The sequence below is a fragment of the Anabrus simplex genome, chromosome 3 (genome assembly GCF_040414725.1).
Source record: "Anabrus simplex isolate iqAnaSimp1 chromosome 3, ASM4041472v1, whole genome shotgun sequence".
Taxonomy (NCBI): domain Eukaryota; kingdom Metazoa; phylum Arthropoda; class Insecta; order Orthoptera; family Tettigoniidae; genus Anabrus; species Anabrus simplex.
The window spans coordinates 223,082,171-223,100,985 of record NC_090267.1 but is presented as its reverse complement, the minus strand read 5'-3'; the positions used below and the strand labels follow the sequence as shown (position 1 = coordinate 223,100,985).

The following is an 18,815-nucleotide window of genomic DNA, read 5'->3' as shown; positions in this document are numbered from 1 at the left end:
ATTATGTTGAGTTGGAGATACTTCGCGTACTGGCCATGGGCTTAATTTTCAGCAATGTTAGTCACATGTAGTGTTATTTAATTCTTTAGAAGTGTGTCTTGTAGGTTCATTAGATCTTTGATTATCTATTTGATTATGTTGTACACATAATTCTATTCAATATTACGTAAGGTTTTTTTAAGTGTTGAGGTGATGCGTAGAGAGCTGCATGTAGAGTTTGAGGGATGTTCCACCTTTCAACACATTGCAACAATTTATTCAATTATAAGAAGACCGGTTTCGACTCCTTTGGAGTCATCATCAGTTCTTGGTGAAAATTAAATTAAGGGGAAACTGATAACTGATCATAACTTACGAAGCTGTATGTGCGATCTGAGGGTCGTGGCTTCTTATTTTTTTGTGTAGTATTTGTCTTCTGTTATCTTCGTCCTTCCTGTGTCGTTCTTGGTTTGTGAGTGTTTCGGGACTGTTTGTAGAGAGAATAAGCTTGCACTGAGTGCTTGATTAATCTCAGGTTGTTTTGGTTGTTTTCCTTGCAGGCCACCCTGTTTCATTTTTTTAGGCCTGGTTTGTTTCCCGTCATGGACTAGTCTTTCCTTCCTTCCTTTTCTTCACCCTATTATTGCATGAACATTAAGTCGGTCGCGCCTAGGAAATCATGCCTATGATCAACGTTATCAACCCGTTCATTTATTTATTGTAACTTAATTTCTTATTCATTCTCAAATTTCTGTTATGGTAAAATATTGTTATTATAGTTAGTTACATAGAAATGGAAGGTGTACTGGCCTGTTACTGGCTCATTTTCGATTATGTATTATTGCGTGTTCAGGCCATCTGTACTAATTTATTTTACGTAGTTCACCTTAATTGTACCTGTTTGATGGCCATGGTTACTGTTTGGTGATGGCTTGGCTTTGCTTTTGGAGGAGTTCTGTAGTTACTCTGGTCCAGTATGGATGTGTAATTTTTGGATTCTCATTTTCACCTGATTCATTTTCTGATATGTGATCCTAGTAATTGTATTTAATATTGTGTACCTGATAAATGGTGAAGTTATATTATTCATGAAGAAATTATTTTCTGGTGGTGCATTGTGTTAATATTGCTGGATCCTTACTTATTCAAGGAATGTGGTAACTTATGCGTATCATCTGCTTCGACGATTGATTATTGGTTGGCTTTACAAATAACTTTCTGGCGTTTCGCTACAATTTATTTTTTGTTTAAATTTTTAAAAGGGCTAGGCGTGGGAAAGAAGCAAGCATGGCCTTAATTAAGGTACAGCGCCAGCATTTGCCTGGTGTAAAAATCGGAAACCATGGAAAACCATCTGCAGGGCTGCCAACAGTGGGGTTCGAACCCATTATCTTCCGAATACTGGATACTGGCCGCACTTAAGCGACTGCAGCTATCGAGTTCGGAAGAAATATTTTGAAGTCACTTCCATTTCTATTGTAATTTTGGGTAATTTTATTTATTAGTGGTAAATTCCAAAATGCACATTTCAGCTAGGCTTATGGTGAGTTGAGTTAAATATTATTTACCAAGAAGTAATTTATATTGAAGAGTTTACTGAATAGTGTTGGTGTCAAAACCAAAATCTTCATGTAATAAGGTAATTACCAATTTTATTTATATTGTCATTTATTTTGTGTGTTCCTGTAATGCCAAATCTTCATTTTTCAAATCTTTATTTTCTTGTATTTAATTAAAAAATTTATCCTTAAGAGGATCTTCATTTGGTTGTCATGATCACTGCTCACTGATTTCCCTTGAATTAAGTGTAATTAAGCATCCTGACCTTTGTTATAGTGGTTATGTGCTCCATGCTTCCCACTCTCTTACTGTTCTTCCTGAGATACTAGGTAATAACTTTTGCCTTGCCATTGTAGGGTTGGACGTCTCATAAAACATCATTCATCTGAAGAATAAAATTTCATTAACCTAATACATTGAAAATCAGTAACTTAAAAATAAATGTCAGGTGTCTGTACGCTTTGACCTCTTTGGTGCTGTCATCGGTGTCATCATCGATTTTGTTCTCCCGAGCTATAATTTCGTTGAAGAGGTTGGCTTATTCTTCGCATTCAGCATAAGTGTTTTCTTCATTGAAATCTGCGGCTGGCAAAATTTTTGCATGTAGTACCAGATGGCAGAGCATCAGAATCCTGCTTTTTTGCAACTGCAGGCCCCAGTGCTACATCCAGTAGTACATTTGTAGCTAATGATGTTGAGTTGGTGGTCTGAAGCAGCATCCATGGTCATAGTAATGTGAATCACACGTGTAAATAAATAAACAAAATAAATAAATAAATACATTTAGTTTGGCATAGCACATTGAATTATAACAAAGCAGAGCAATTGTCAAACAACAGTCTGGTAGGGTGAAAATTTAACAATATGACAAATACCATGAACGTGTATAATAACTAACCTTGTTTGGTCAGGATCCAGTCCCAAGTAGATGGTTACTTTTGTGGGCTCCCTTCACTTCCCAGCCATGTTTGTACTTGAATGTATGTCCTGAAGGAGTGATACTTGATGGCATTTCTTGTAGGTGGCAATCTGGCAAGTTGTAATTTTGGTTTTACTACAACATTGGATGAGAATACTTGGTACCACCACTCCTCGAAATTATCTACGTCGATGGTTCCACCTTACAATTTCACCAGAAACTTCTTTCCTGTTGCCTCAGGGTCTTTGAAGACACCAACTATTACTGAGAGCCAAGGGTTTTTCTCATAAACCTGCATAACCTTCTTCTTCTTCCTAATTCTAAAGGGTGTTGAAGTGGTGTCACACTCACTGCGTGAAGGAAGAGAATATCCTGATTGCTGACTGTGCAGGAATGGGATGAATACAAAACACTGGGGGTGTTACCGCTCCCACTCTTCTGGAAATAAATGTTATTTTTAGAAGAAGCTAATGCTGTCAACAAAACCAAAAGATCGATGTCTTCTCCTGTTATGGTGAAACTATCAAAGTCGCCAGCTTTTGATATAGCAGTTTCCACTATCATGACATCGGTATGTTCTGTTGTCTGCTTCACCTGAATTCCCTTGGCTTCCATTTCAGTCATCAGCAATGTAATGAAGTTTTTCTTTTTCATATCATTTGAGAGAAATTTTCTTTGTGAAATTGTAGTAACAGATGTTGTTTTGGAAAACACAAGCTTTGTTGATGAGTGCAGCGAACACTTTCGATATCATTCTGCTGCATTAGTGCTGTGGTAACTTATGCCAACAGGATACCCATCAAAAACCACTATGGCATTGCTCCCAAAGTTCTTTGAACATAATCCACATAATTCTGGCATACTAATTCAAATGAGGCTTCAGTTGAGTGCTCTACACAACCTTCTGCCACAGGTATAAGTCAGACGTAAAATAAAATCTGGCAAACTAGCTAAACAAATAAAATTAAAATTATGTCGTGAGGCATCTGGTCTGCGGACCTTCCAAATCCCACCTCCCACCACCCCCACCTACATGAAGTTGGCTTTGAGTGTAGAATTTAAATGTTTTTTACAAGTGTGTAATGGACTGGTAAAACTTGGAAACAATTCTCTAAACCCATGGGTAAATAGTCAAAATATCAAGCTCGATTAGTAGGTGGTATTCTTCTTCTTCTTCTTCTTCTTCTTCTTCTTATTATTATTATTACTACTTGTGAGGTGTAACTATATATGCTGGTATTTCGATCTATAAAGTTGTTTACACCTATTATTATTATTATTATTATTATTATTATTGTACCGGTTGGTACACCTCTACACCGCACTTTTGAATTTTCCGCATTATTATTATTATTATTATTGTACCGGTTGGTACACCTCTACACCGCACTTTTGAATTTTCCGCATTAAAGTACTCCCCTACATCAGAAACTCTGAACTTTAAAAAACTGAATTATCTCAACAGTTTCTCAGAAGATGTCACTGTGTTAATTTCGAACTGCTTTTGTTTACTAATTATCAATTATCAATTATCAATTATCAATTTACCCTCTCGAGCTCCCCTTCATTTTGATTTGAGGTGACTACGTTTTCATAACTGATTTTCTACTCTTAATGTATTAATATTTTCTTATACGAGTCACCTCCCTAGTCTCTACAAAAACTATGACCATGCACCCTGGTGCGAAGTGGTAGAACTTTATTTGAAGAAATTTTGTATTCATAAGTTTGTTCCTTACTAAATTTCGTTCTTTCATTTGTGGGTTGGCAATATAAATCTTTTCTTTCCGCCAGTTTTGAAGTTAGCCAATCAATAATTTCTGTCAATTTTCAGCCAATTGCGTCTTTCTTCTCCAATTTTGATGTGTAACTGTAAGCTACCCAATAAACGACTGTGGGTGTGTCTTAATTATTCATGAAAGGTCTCGAATCTTCCCCGAGAGTATAAAACTGCTGATTTTCCTGGCTCTCTGCCACTTCTACAACATCTAGCTTAGTGTATGGAAGTATAGCAGGGGGCGGGTAGCACCTCTTCCTTCGTTCAGCAGCTCTTCAACAAAGGTAATGGCCTTTTAACATCTTTATTTCTTGCTAGCTCAGCAGTTTAACCCTCGGGGAAGGTCCGAAACCTTTTCAATGTAACCTACTTGTCTAAAAATGTAACTTAGTGCCGGCTTATGTAAAATTTTCTTATTACTTTAACTGTAAATCGGGGATAGAGAGTGCTTTACCCTCTCGAGCTCCCCTTCATTTTGATTTGAGGTGACTACGTTTTCATAACTGATTTTCTACTCTTAATGTATTAATATTTTCTTATACGAGTCACCTCCCTAGTATGGGAATAGCCCCTGTTTAATCGGCCCAGTGCCCCTTAGGTTTGATAAGGTTTCATGTGGGAGTGCAAGCAACGCCTCCATTCATCTTGGTATTCTGGGCCATTTAATTATCTGTTCTTTTCCACTAAGGCCCAGTAGGTTGGGTACGAGATACCCCCGTTTCATTTGATGTAAGCGGTGCCTTGATGGCAATTTAGTGTAATAGTCTTGTATGGCCTTTAATAGGCTTGAAAAATTGAGAGCAGCTCAGCTCTTTCTTGTGTTTGAAAAGTGCCTCTGGGAGGCTTGAGGGTAAAAGGTGGGAGCAAGTGCTCCATACAATAAGGGGATTTCTGCCCTTTGGTAATATGTGGTTGTGAGCTGAGAGCTCAGGAATTGTAGCCCAGATCGTTAAAATATCTCTATATCTTGGATTTCCTGGTTTGATTTGTTAACTTGTTGTTATTTGTTGTATGTTCAAATTCTATATCAAATCTGTTAAGTTTGGCTGTTTTGAAAATATAACCTTTAATGAAATTTTAATTCATCTTTCAGACTTCTAGTTAGACCCATTCCAGCCCGCACCTTCTTTCACCTCTGCTGTTCCACGGGTAATCCCGTAACTATTATTATTATTATTATTATTATTATTATTATTATTATTATTATTATTATTATTATTATTATTATTATTATTATTATCTACATAATTTTGTATGACAGGTTGTCAGTATGGTCTTTATTTGGAATAAATCATGGTCGTATCATTTATTATTGGTGTATTGTTTGACCTGTCTTGTGTAACAGAATATGTGAGGTTATGTCATGATACTTCTGCTGTATGTTTATTAATACAACTTTATTTAATGTAAGAACACGTAATTAATAGGATACAATTTATTATTACCTGTAAATATGCTGTGTAAATCCGATGCATTGTTGTGCAACACAGGCTAAGAGTCTAGAACAACACACCTTTGTCCTGATGTCACTTGAGTTTTACAGAATGTTCTGTTCATTTGTATATAGGTTATTGGAGACTCTAGAAGTACGAGAAAGTATGTTGTAATATATAAGTAATAATAATAACAACGTAAACGTTTCCACCTTTTCAATACTACAATATATTCACAAAATTACAAATTACACGGTACTAGTTTCGACCCATCTAGGGGTCATCATCAGCCGTATTGGAGCAAAGATCATTTGTGGCGAAATCCTAAGAAAATGTTATTTTAAAGAATAACAAGTGAAATGAGATGTTATGGTAATAGTTAATAATACAAGGAATATACATACTAAGAGGTTTTTAACAAAGAATAAAGTATAAATGGGGTGTTGTAAAAATTATAATCATGGAAATCAGTAAGTTCTTGTATTGAAATGAAATATGGCTTAGGAAGAGGGTTTAAGGTGGGGCTGAAGGGTGCGGGAGAAAGTGTAACTGTCTTGGAAAAGTACCTTTGATTAAATTTAGGATTGAGTTTAGGTTGGCTGCATTATTGTTTCTGAGGAAAGTGATGAATAGATCGAAGAGTATGTTGGGTTTCTCTGAGATTTCATTGAGATTGTGACTGGCATTAAAGTATTGGTCTAGGTGTATGTAGTAATTTTCCATTATGTTGAGTAAAGGGCCCTTGTTTGCTAATACGAGGATGTCCATGTCTTGTTCAATATTGGTGAAATTATGGTTATAATCTTGCATGTGTTGGCCGATGGCTGAAAACCTGTTGTATTTTATTGCGTTAGTGTGCTCATGGTATCTGATAATGAAGTTTCTCCCGGTTTGCCCGATGTAGGTTTTTTTACAGGTGGTACATTTGATCCTATAAACTCCTGATTTTAAAAAACTGCTGGTCTTGTTGATGTGTGAAGTATTGTATAAAACGTTCATGTTCTTATTGTTGGTTTTGAAGACTATTTTAACGCCTTGTTTCTTAAAGATGTTGGTTAACTTGTAGATATCATTGTTGAACGTGAAGGTTGAAAATGTTAGAGGTTTGGTTATTTCTTTTTTGAGGGTAGTTTTTGGGCGATGTTTGTGTTTATTGATTATCCTTTCTATAAAATGATTGCTGAAGCCGTTGAATTTTGCGATTCCGCGGATTGTGTTGAGTTCGTTTTTTAGATCTTTATTGGACATAGGTATGCTGAAGGCTCGATGAACTAGGCTGTTGTATGTGCTCCAATACGGCTGATGATGACCCCTAGATGGGTCGAAACTAGTACCGTGTAATTTGTAATTTTGTGAATATATTGTAGTATTGAAAAGGTGGAAACGTTTACGTTGTTATTATTATTACTTATATATTATTTCTCAGTTCAATACGGACCAAAAACATGAAATTCATAACCATCAAAGTATGTTGTATCATACTTTTCTGGAAGCCTGGCCAGGCAAAGTATATAAAGGACAGTCTTGGGTTGTTGAGTCGAGTTATTAGTGAGAGTCGTTAGTCGTGTTACATATGTGAATTCATGTTATGGTTATGCTGTGTTGGTTCCACATGCGATCTTGTCAAGTGTTATGGCATGCAAATGTGGCAGTCGATTGAGTTCAAGATGGTGGTTCATTTGATGTGCAACTATTAATGTGTATATAATTTTTTAATAAAACATTGTACACTATTGACAGCATCTTGTGTGTGTATCTTTGTGAATACAGTAATTGGCGATCGTGACAGGACATGAGAATAATTTTCTGTAGTGAATAAGAGTGTAAGTGGAAATCAGATTAAAGTGAAAGCAGTACTGGAAAATATGTCTGTAAAACAACTCTGTAAAACTCGCAAAATGAAATCTTCCAACGAACGGCGGTAAGGGAACATTGAAGACAGGGCTACGAGAAGACCTCATTAAAAATGATGAAGATCCTGAAAGGCTTTTCATCGAGGTGGAAGAACGACCCAACTCGTCATCGGAAGATTAGGTAAATATATTACCACAATGTATTCCAACAAAATGAGCATGATACAGGCACTCAATAGCAAGATCTCTGAAGATAATTCCACCTAGATTTCACAAGTTATTTCCGCCTTAACGGAAGAGATTTCCGACAACATTTCGAAAGTAAATGACAAAATTTCAGACGAAATTTCACAAGTTAATTCTCCCTTAACCGGACAGATTTTCAAACAAATTTCGAAAGTAGATGACATAATTCTCAGGCTAGTACAGTTTTAACTGAACAAATATCTCTAGTGTACACGGAGGTTTACAAAGTAGAACAGTGCCTAGAATCAAATATTTCAACCATAGATCAATTCCCAAATTAGCAATGTTACCAATCATTTAACACAGCAGATATCGGACATCAGGTCAAAACTGAGGCAGGTTGGGCAGATCGATAGTAGGGTAAGCCAGCTGGAAGGGGACATCTCAACCCTCAAGAAGGAGATAGAAGTCCAAGTTTCCAACATCAAACAACAGTTTGAGGGGAGAATTTCTGCCGTCGAGGAATATTTTGGAAGCTGTATCTCTGCCGTTGAGGGAAATTTTGGAAGCTGGGTTTCGACCTTCAAGGGAGATGTTCAGAATATGACAGAGACCATCCTTAATGCAGTAGAAGATAGATTAATTTGAACAGGACCTATCACCACATCTTCAACCCCCTCAAATCTAACTGGCAATACAGAACACATAGACCCGAAGGTGATTAAAGAGAGCCTTTCCAAATTCCATGGGAAACTGGAAGAGAACCCGACTAGCTTCATCAAGGGATCGGTCAGTCTACTATGAAGGACTAATGTACCAGAGGACATCTTCGTTCAACTCGTCACACTGCAGTTAAAGGGGGCAAGCCGCTACTCGGTGGAATAAGTTGAAGGGCTTGAACTTAAACTGGACTGACTTCAGGAGGGAATTTCTTGCTAGGTTTAATTTTGAAAGGAAGAAGAGCTCTGTGAAAAGGAAGCTACTGACTGATGTAAAACCCACCTGCTTGAGAGCTAGCGTGTTCTTCCTAAAGAAGTACCAGCTCTTCAAGCGGCTGAATTCTGAAGGAAGCGAGAACAAGATCCTACCAAACATCGTAGAGCTACTCCACGACAAGATTAGACCCCTAGTGAAGGTATCACAATCGAGAATCTTTGATGACCTGCTGCAACAGTTGCAAGAGGAACACAATAAGGCCATGGAAGAGACCAGCTTGGTTAGGAAATGTTACCAGTGTGGAAGAACGGGACACCTGAAGAACAAATGCCCAAATTTGGCATCGGAGAAACTAGGTCTGGCCCATTCTGGATTGAGGGAGGATGGGACCAAGATCGGGAATGTGCCTCAAGACCCGACAGACAAGCAGCCCTGGACAAGTAGGAAAGGGATTGGTCAGATTGTGAGCAGAACAGACCGACCTCACCCAGCTGTCATCTTGAGCATAGGCAACGAGAACTTTTAAGCCATACTGGACAGCCAAGCAAGCCACTCATTTGTAAATGGGACTGTTGCCAGATTACTACCGCCTATGAAGTCTCACCATCTCGGAAGGGTAGTGGGAGCAGTGGACGGGGTAACCTATTCCATCCATGGACAGACTAACCTAACCGCTAAATGTATGGACCTTCCTATTGTAGTTAAGGTTGCAGTGTTTCAGAACCTAATACCTGACATTATATTAGGTCATGACTTTTTGGTATAATACAAGGTGATCCTGGACTATGCAACTCATGAAGTCTTTTTGGGAAAAGACCGACATCTGAGGGTCGCCTGGCACCATGGAAATCTCCAGACTTGCAGTGATCTGGAAAGTCGACATAGACCTGGGAGATATCTAGTTAACGCATCTTCAACCAAGTGAAGAACAGGAGCTGAGACACGTCCTAAAGGACTTCCCAGAAGTCATCACCAATAAAATGGGACGGGCTATCACTATAATGCACACCATTGAATCTAGCACTTCCTCACCCATCAAGCAACGCTCATATCCAATCACCGAGCTCGATAGCTGCAGTCGCTTAAGTGCTATGCAGTATCCAGTATTCAAGAGATAGTGGGTTCGAACCCCACTGTCGGCAGCCCTGAAGATGGTTTTCCGTGGTTTCCCATTTTCACACCAGGCTGTACCTTAATTAAGGCCACGGCCACTTCCTTCCCATTCCTAGCCCCTTCCTGTGCCATCGTCGCCATAAGACCTATCTGTGTCGGTGCGACGTAAAGCAACTTGAATCAATCAATCAATCAATCAATCAATCAATCAATCAATCAATCAATCAATCAATCAATCAATCAATCAATCAATCAATCAATCAATCAATCAATCAATCAATCAATCAATCAATCAATCAATCAATCAATCATATCCAATCAACCTGGATAAGCATAACTTTGTCATTCTGAAGATTCAAGAGATGGAGGGGCAAGGTCTCATCAAACTCTCTACATCCTGTTGGGCTTAACCTATTGTCCTACTGAAGGACAAGAATGGGGAGTGTCGAGTGTGTGTAGACTGCTGAATGTTGAACGAGAAGACCGTTACTGACGCCTATCCCATACCTGACCTGATAGACTCACTGAAACAAGTAAGTGGATTTAAGATTTTCAGCACACTGGATCTCAACTCCAGATACTGGCAAGTGGAGTTCGAGGAAAGTTCTAGGCCGCTGACCGCCTTCATGACACCGAGACGATTGTACCAGTATACAGTAATGCCTTTTGAACTGAAGTATGCTCCTGCTACCTTCATGCGACTGATGAATAAGGTATTGTCAGGATATATTGGAAATTTTTGCCAAGTGTATCTTGACGACCTCTTAATCTACAGCAAGAATTTTCAAGAACACCTTGTATATCTGAAGAAAATGCTGGAACGACTGAAAATTTGTGGACTGATTTGCTAACTGGAGATGTGTCACTTCGCCCAGTCTCGCGTAAAATATCATGGCCATGTCCTAACATCTGAAGATTTAGAAAGGCAACTGGAGAAGAATCGAACTATCGAAGAGGCTAAACTGACCAAGTGACTGGTACGTCAGATCCTTGACTTGTATGGATGGTATAGCAGCTTCGTGCCACACTTGGAAGAGAAGGCAATAACACTCACCGATCTACTCCATAACAACCGCCTGTTCCGATGGACCAACAAGGAAGAGGCAGCATTCCAAGGCATTAAGGCTGCAATATGCAACTCTCCCAGTCTAGCCCATCCCGACCCTCTTAGGAAGATGTGTCTGCAGAGGGACGCCAGTTACTCTGGCTTAGGAACAGTGTTATTCTAAGAGAGGAGTGGCAGCGGAAAGGACATCGTCGAGTATGCCAGCAGAAAGCTATCTCCCACCGAACGATGCTGCTGAGAAGGAAGCCTTAGCTGTGATGTGGGCCATGGGCAATGTCAGAAGCTACTTGGAGGGAAGGAAGTTTCAGCTCTACACCGATAACGCAGCTCTCAAATGGTTGAACTTGGTGTCTGGCTCAAAATCTAACTGATGCGATGGGCTCTGTTAATCGCAGAATTTGATTTTGATGTGTGTCACGTCCCAGTTTCGACGAACATAGGTGCATACAGTTTATCTAGGCACCCGACGATGAAACCTGAAGCTAGGAGCACCATTGTCGAGAGGGAGATTCCACAAAAACAGCAGAGTTAATCCAATGAACCTGTTCTTATGATCATCGAGAAGGAACTTGATCTGGGAGTAATCAAGCAATGGCAAGAACAAGACAAGTCCTGTAAGACCATGACACAGTGGATTAGGAGACAGAACACTGATAGTCAACTCGTCCCGAGGGAATTCAAGATGTGCTACAAAAACTTCCGGGTTGGCGGAGGGCTCTTAATGTACAGATCTCACTTCTCCAACACGTCTGCAGTAGTGGTGATCCCTAGACAGCACACGACGGACATCCTCGAAGTTCCACAACAGCACTGAAGCCGGACATCCAGGAGGTGAAGAGACATATCAGTCTATCCGACGATGATTCTTCTGGGTCAACATGCGGAAAGACATCCTTGACTATGTGAAAGAGTGCTACATCTGTGCTACATCTGTGCCTGCAACAAGGTGAGCAACAGGAAGGCATTTTCCAGTCAGCGAGGAAGACGACCGCAATGCCCTTGAGAGGTGATAGCTCTGGAATTGATGGGTCCTTACCCTAGAAGGGGGTAAAACAGAACTCCTAGTAATCACTGACCTCTTCACAAGATGGATTGAAGCCTTTCCGATACCAGAAGCCACGACGGGACGCATCACCAGTCTTCTACAGGATGAGGTATTCAGCCGCTACGGTTATCCACGGTGCATTCTATCAGACAACGAGAGTCAGTTCACATCAGGGAACTGGCAGCAAATGACTGAATGGGGTGTGGAACAATGGACCACCCCTTCAACAACCCAAGGGCCAATCCAACGGAATGATGGAACAAGGAGCTAAAAAGGATGCTACGAGTCCACCTAATAGACAAGGAACATTGTCTGTGGGACCGTCAGATACCGCAGTCACTCTTTGCCCTGCGACGACGCATCAACAGTGTCACTGGTTATTCCCGAGCAGAGCTGTTCCGTGGTGACAGTTCTTTATAAAATTATACGAACATTATGACTGCCCCCTGCTTTACTTTTAAAATGTAATTTTACATTTTTATTTAATTTATTTTTGTGTTATTGTTGCAGACTGTGTGGTTCCCATTCGGGAAGGTCAGTCTGTCTCAACAGTTCTTGGAGTACTTGGATGTTTACGTAACATTCTTCCTCACGTTGCCACTGCTGAGGGCTCAGATGATGAGATGCGGGGAAGCTTTGGAGTGAAGCGTCGCTACCAAGAGGCGCCAGTTGCTGTAGATCGAATGATTCAGGTAAGAGGTAGTAAAGAAATTAGTGTGTGTCAGTATAAAAATGAAATATAAAATGTTTGTTGCAAAGAAAATGGACTTCCAAATAAATTATAAATTCAAAAGGTCTACCAATTGAGCAATTTTTGGCTGAGTTTTAAGGGGACCTGGATGTGAAGATGGACCAAAAAAGTGGATTTTTTAAATATTGATTGTAAATGAAAGACAATTGCAAAATTTTGGCACTTTTTTTTAAACTACTGAACTGTGAAGAAGGCTAAAGAAAGATTAGAATTCAGTCAGCCACAAACAGAAATTAATCCTGGAGACCCACCAGATGAGAAAGAAATATATGACATAATCTGAAGTCTGAGAAACAGTAAGCCTGCATGGGAAGATTTGATTGTTGCAGAATTGTGGAAAGAAGCAGAATACAAGAAACTTGGGTGAACCAAGAAATCCCTGATGACTGGAAGAACACACTGATACACTCATTGTACAAAAGCAGTGACAAAGCAGATGTGAACAATTACAGAGGGATCTCTCTAGTAGCAGTTACATATAAAATACTGTCAAAAGCTCTTCATAATAGAATTGAACCAATAATAGGCAAACAAATTCGAGAATAGCAAGATGGGTTCAGAAAAGGAAGATCATGTGCAGAATAGATTCTAAACCTGAAAACTACACAGTTCAAAAAATTAGAGGAACATATTTTTGAACATATACCATGCTCCACGAAACAATACCCCACACCCAGGTATAGTACCAACTAAACCTTTATTTTTTACCATTGAAGTATACAAAAGAACATTGATGGATTTGCGTTCATTTTCAGAACACAAATGGAGATGTTTAAATAGGGGCCAAAACAAAGTAATAACAGTCCTCCAGGGTGGATTTTTATCACAGTTGGAGAGTTTCAGTATGGTGTATGTCCTTCATGAACATTTATCACAGTTTGGCACCTATGTGGCATGCTCCGTATAAGCCAACGAAGGTCACGTTGCGGTATCAGGTCCCATTCTTGAATGAGAGCCTGTTCGAGGTCTTGGAGAGAGTGGTGGAACAGGACACCCATGAGCACTTCTGTTAAGCCTATCCCATACATGCTCAATGGGATTAAGGTCGGGACTCACTGCTCGTCATATCATCTCTTGAATGTCCAGTTCTTGCAAGACAGATCTGGTGATGCGCGCTACATGAGCCCTGGCATGGTCGTGCATGAGTACGAATTCAGGGCCAACACCATATGCAGCAACCAACACATGCTGTAGCAGTATCTCCTCAATGTACCCCGCAGCGGTAAGATTACCACAGATGACAACAAGATCCGTACGGCCATCAGTACTGATGTCACCCCACACCACCACAGAACCTTGTCTGAATCGGTCACCTTCCTGGACAACATTTGACATGTACTGCTCACCACGGCGTCTCCATATACGGTGACGTCCATCACTCTGTGTCAGGGGAAATCTGGACTCAGCTGTGAACACAGGTCTCCATTGGCGAAGTTGCCAGTTGACATGGGTACAGGCAAACAGAAGGCGAGGTGTGCGATGTTGCTGCGTTAAACGGGGCACTTGAACAGGACGTCTGGGTCATAAGGACACTTCTCTTAACCTGTTCATTACTGTTTGGTCGGACACCATGACTCCAGTGACCCTCGTGAGGTCTTGTTGCAGTTCTCTGACAGTTTCTGAACAACGCTGCAATGCACAGATGGTCAGATATCGGTCATCTTGTGGGATTGTCATGCGTCCATGACCTTGTCCAACCCTCCTTGTGAACTAGCCTGTCTCACTGTAGCGATTCCACAAGCATTGAATAACTGACGGAGAGACATTGAGATCCACAGCAACACGACGAAAAGTCCATCCTTCCTGGACCAAAGTGACAGCCCTTGCAACTTGAACCTCTTTAAGATGTCTCATGGGATGTGCTGGTTTATAAACAACATGCTCAGATGACCGCAGTAGTCTGTGTACCTCATGACGACACACGATCGTACCGCTATTCACTTTGTTTTGAGGGGTCACCTGACAGTTTAATGCATGGCTATGCCTACAGAAGGACTATAACTTTGATTTGACATACCCTGAATAGCTAAGGTTTCAAGGTATGCTGTACGACCATTGGAACACCATCTACCAAATTAACGTTCACATACCAGATGTTACAGAACATGTTCCCCTAATTTTTTTGGACTGTGTATAATACAAGATAGGGTTACAAAGAACAAGAACTATGTCATAGTTTTTGTGGACTTCAAAAAATAGTACAGTCAGTAGACAGAGTTTCACTATTGAACGTTTTAGAGGAATTTGGAGTTGACACAAAATCAGTCAACAAAATTAGCCGGACTCTCACTGAAACAAAGTCCAAGGTGAAATTTCTGGGGGAGATCTCAGATGAATTTGAAATTAAAACTGGTGTCAGGGAGGGAGATGGGCTTTCCCTGATTCTTTTCAATAATATTCTGGAAACGGTAATAAGAGTGTGAGAAGAAAGACTCAAAGGAAGAGGACTCCATCATAAGATAAGATAAGGTTCAAAGCACAAAGAGATTGGTGTAAACTGTTTTGGCCTTTCCTGATGACCTAGCAACCTCTCTAGAAGTATAGAGACTGCGTTAGAACAAATCAACCTTCTGAAAGAAGTAGTTGGAAAAGTTGGACTTCAGAGATATCTTTTGAGAATGTTAAATTCATGACCAATATCAGAGATTCACCAACAGTGCTAAAACCAGAATGTGGGAAAAGCAACAAGGTTAATAAATTTAAATACCTAGGTGAAATAATTCATATTAATGGACTCTATAAGGAAGCAAACGTATCAAGAGCAAGAAAACTGGAACTAGCACACCAACTCACTAAAAATATCTATAATAAGAAGAATCTCTCAAGAAAAACTAATATCAAACACTACAACACAGTCATCAAACCAGAGAATTTGTATGCCACAGAATGCATGTTCTCTATGAAAAGTGGTGAAATAGAATAGATAGAGGAAAAGGAAAGGAAAATATTGAGGAAAATCTGGGGACCATTGAAAACAGTTGGAAAGAGAGTTTAGATGTAGGAGGAATAAAGATCTATACAAGGATGGAGAAAATGAAAGGATGTCAGACACGATTAGAAGCAGGAGAATTACATTTTTTGGTCACATAATGAGGATGTATAACATTAGATTGACAAAATGAGTGTTAACCATGTTTACAAGAGCAAGAATGGCAACCAGTAGATCTAAGGAGAAAAAAATATGACATAGATTGGAATAACAGATGATGTAATAAAAGACAAACAACTTTTAGAAGATTGATACAAAATTTCAAGAGTTTCCAGAAGGAGAAGAGGAAACAGCAAAGTTAAAGGATGAAAAACTATTGGAAATCAAGAAAAGAAGGATCAAGATGAATGCACAGTGTTCCTTTCCACGGTCCTTAGATGGCCAGAATTGAAAAAAATAAAATAAATACATACATACATACATACATACATATATACATTATCATTATAGACAGTTATGCCTTTCAGCGTTCAGTCTGCAAGCCTCTACGAAACGTTGTCACAATCCTCTATTTGCAACTAGTGCTGTGGCCTCATTTAGTTCTATACCTCTTATCTTTAAATCGTTAGAAACTGAGTCTAGCCATCATCGTCTTGATCTCCCTCTACTTCTCTTATCCTCAATAATGGAGGAGGCCACTGCGTAGGCTACTTGTTACAAAAATTTATAAATTTACTCAGTCGGGACAAATGGGAATCAACATCTCTGATGGCCAAGCAGGCATCAATTTTTGGCAATGAGACAAAGTCTCTCATAGTACATTGGCATTGCCAGTGGCTCCAAGTAGCCTACGCAGTGGCCTCCACGGTATGCACTAGCCATGGGTCTTGGTGGGTGTGCTACCTACCAACTGATGAGCCCAACTTAGCACACTGGGGCTAAACGCTGGCAACTAAGAATGAGTTAGCTGGAAAATTTATAATGTCCAATAACGGACCATTTATATTGATATTGATGCAAGTTATAAAAACTTTTTCACTCGCAACAGATATTCACTATCAACTTGAAATGGGCCATTTTCTTGTGGTTCTGTGGGCTAATCAGTCATTTCTTTCTTGGACTTGGCATTGTATATAAGGCATATATTTTGTAGCTAACAAGTTTACAGCAAAGAGGAGGATCTAATATACTTGGTGCTGGTCTGCTGTAACACTGTATATAGCAGAAGGGGTGATAGGGCCAAGCCCTCTGAATGCTAACTGTAATGCAGAAGTTATATTTATATTCCAAAGAAATTCAAAATTGTAAGATACGAGGGTAATCCCAAAAATAAGGTCTCCTATTTTTTATAAATACAGAACTCTGTTCGTGTGGCTGATGGTCACAATATTGTGAAGAGTGTTTCTCGCGCTCGCATATAAACATGTGGATTCATAGCTAAGTACGGTATTTTTTATTTTCCACCTTGTCAATATATTAATTGCTTAAGGCAACTTATTGGTTAAAAGTGATACATGTTTCGTATATTATTAACATCTTCAGCCACAACACTGTTTAGATGAAAAATTCATATATTGACAAAGTCTCATTTTCTTATGTTAATTTTAAGGACACTTCCCCTCAAGCATTGATACTTTGTAAATATATGAATTTTTCATCTAAACAGTGTTGTGGCTGAAGATGTTAATAATATGCGAATCATGTACCACTTTTAACCAATAAGTTGCATTAAGCAATTAACGTATCGACAAGGTGGAAAATAAAAAATACTTAGTTGCGAATCTGTTAAAGTGTGATACTGACCATAAAGCTATTTTATGTAATATAAAAATCGCGCTGAGGCACCCAGTCTCGGCTTGGCAGCCGTTGAGAATGGAGCTCCCGTTGGATGTTACCGCCAAGTGCGAAGTTTGAGCAGTTATTCGGCTTTTGAACGCAAAAGGTACTGAACCTATTGATATCCATCGCCAATTGATGGAAGTGTATGGTGAGTCATGCATGGATGTCAAAAATGTTCGTAAGTTGTGTAGAGAGTTTGCAGCCCGTTGGACTAAAATCACGACGAACGAACAAAGGAACGGGAGACTGGCAATTTCCGTCAAGACAATCGTGAAGGTTGAGCAAATCATGCATGAAGATCCATGGATCACCCTGGATGATCTCTGGACTTTGGTTCCTGAGGTTTCCCAAAGCGCCATTCACAGAATTTTAACTGAAAAGCTGAAATACCGGAAGGTGTGCGCAAAATGGGTGCCACACATGCTGACTGAAGACTACATGCACCAAAAAGTTGATTCTTCCCGCGCATTTCTTCAATGCTTTGCAGCCGAACAGGACAGCTTTTTGGACTCAATTGTCACGGGTGATGAAACCTAGGCATTCCACTTTACACCTGAGACCAAGCAACAATCACGCCAGTGGCGACATCCCTCTTCGCCAAAGCCGCGGAAATTCAAGCAAACACAGTCTGCCGGTAAAGTCATGACAACTGTGTTTTGGGATTGAAAAGGGATATTGTTGGTCGACTTTATGCCCGCTGGGACCACAGTTAACATTGACAGGTACTGTAAGACTCTGAAAAAACTCAGACGGGCAATTCAGAACCGGTTAAGAGGAATGTTGAGCAAGGGCGTAAACATTCTCCACGGCAACGCGTGCCTCCACGTTACCCGGCAAACCGTTGCTCTCCTGCAACAGTTTCAGTGGAACATCATCACCCACCCACCCTACAGTCCCTACTTGTCACTCAGTGAGTATCGCTTGTTCCGTAAGTTGCAAGAACATTAGGCTGGGAAAGTGATTCAGCACCGACGAGGAGGTTAAAGATGAGGTTCACAACTTCCTAAACAGTTTGGCGGGGAGCTGGTATGACATGGGCATAGAAAAACTGTCACAGCATCTACAATATTGCATCGACCGAAATGGTGATTATGTAGAAAAATAGCTAAATGTGCAAGCTGTAAAATGATATAAACCATTGTAGAAATAAATAGGTCTGTGTATTTATAAAAAAATTGGAAACTTTGTATTTAGGATTACCTTCATATTTGGAACTGAAAATAGTTACTTGAAATTAGCAATCTTCAACCTTGGATTTCTGTATTTATTAGTTCTGTAATGCCAGATATATTCTGTAACCCAAATATAAGACAAACTTGGAAATGTTTAAATTTTATGTTTAGATCTGGAGTAGTACTTATGTCAAGACTGCTTTGTCTTAACCTACTTTATAACAGATATTCACTTTCATTTTTATTATTATTTTTTG

The 18,815-nt window shown here is 39.6% G+C and overlaps 1 protein-coding gene across 1 annotated transcript in view; it reads left to right on the top strand.

Annotated features, from left to right (window-relative positions):
* Positions 1 to 18,815, top strand: part of htt (huntingtin) — a 900,697-nt gene that overhangs the window by 191,147 nt on the left and 690,735 nt on the right. The window contains exon 6 of the mRNA XM_067142878.2: positions 12,378 to 12,559. Within this exon, the coding sequence (XP_066998979.2) occupies positions 12,378 to 12,559 (182 nt within the window). The remainder of the gene's footprint in view (positions 1 to 12,377; positions 12,560 to 18,815) is intronic.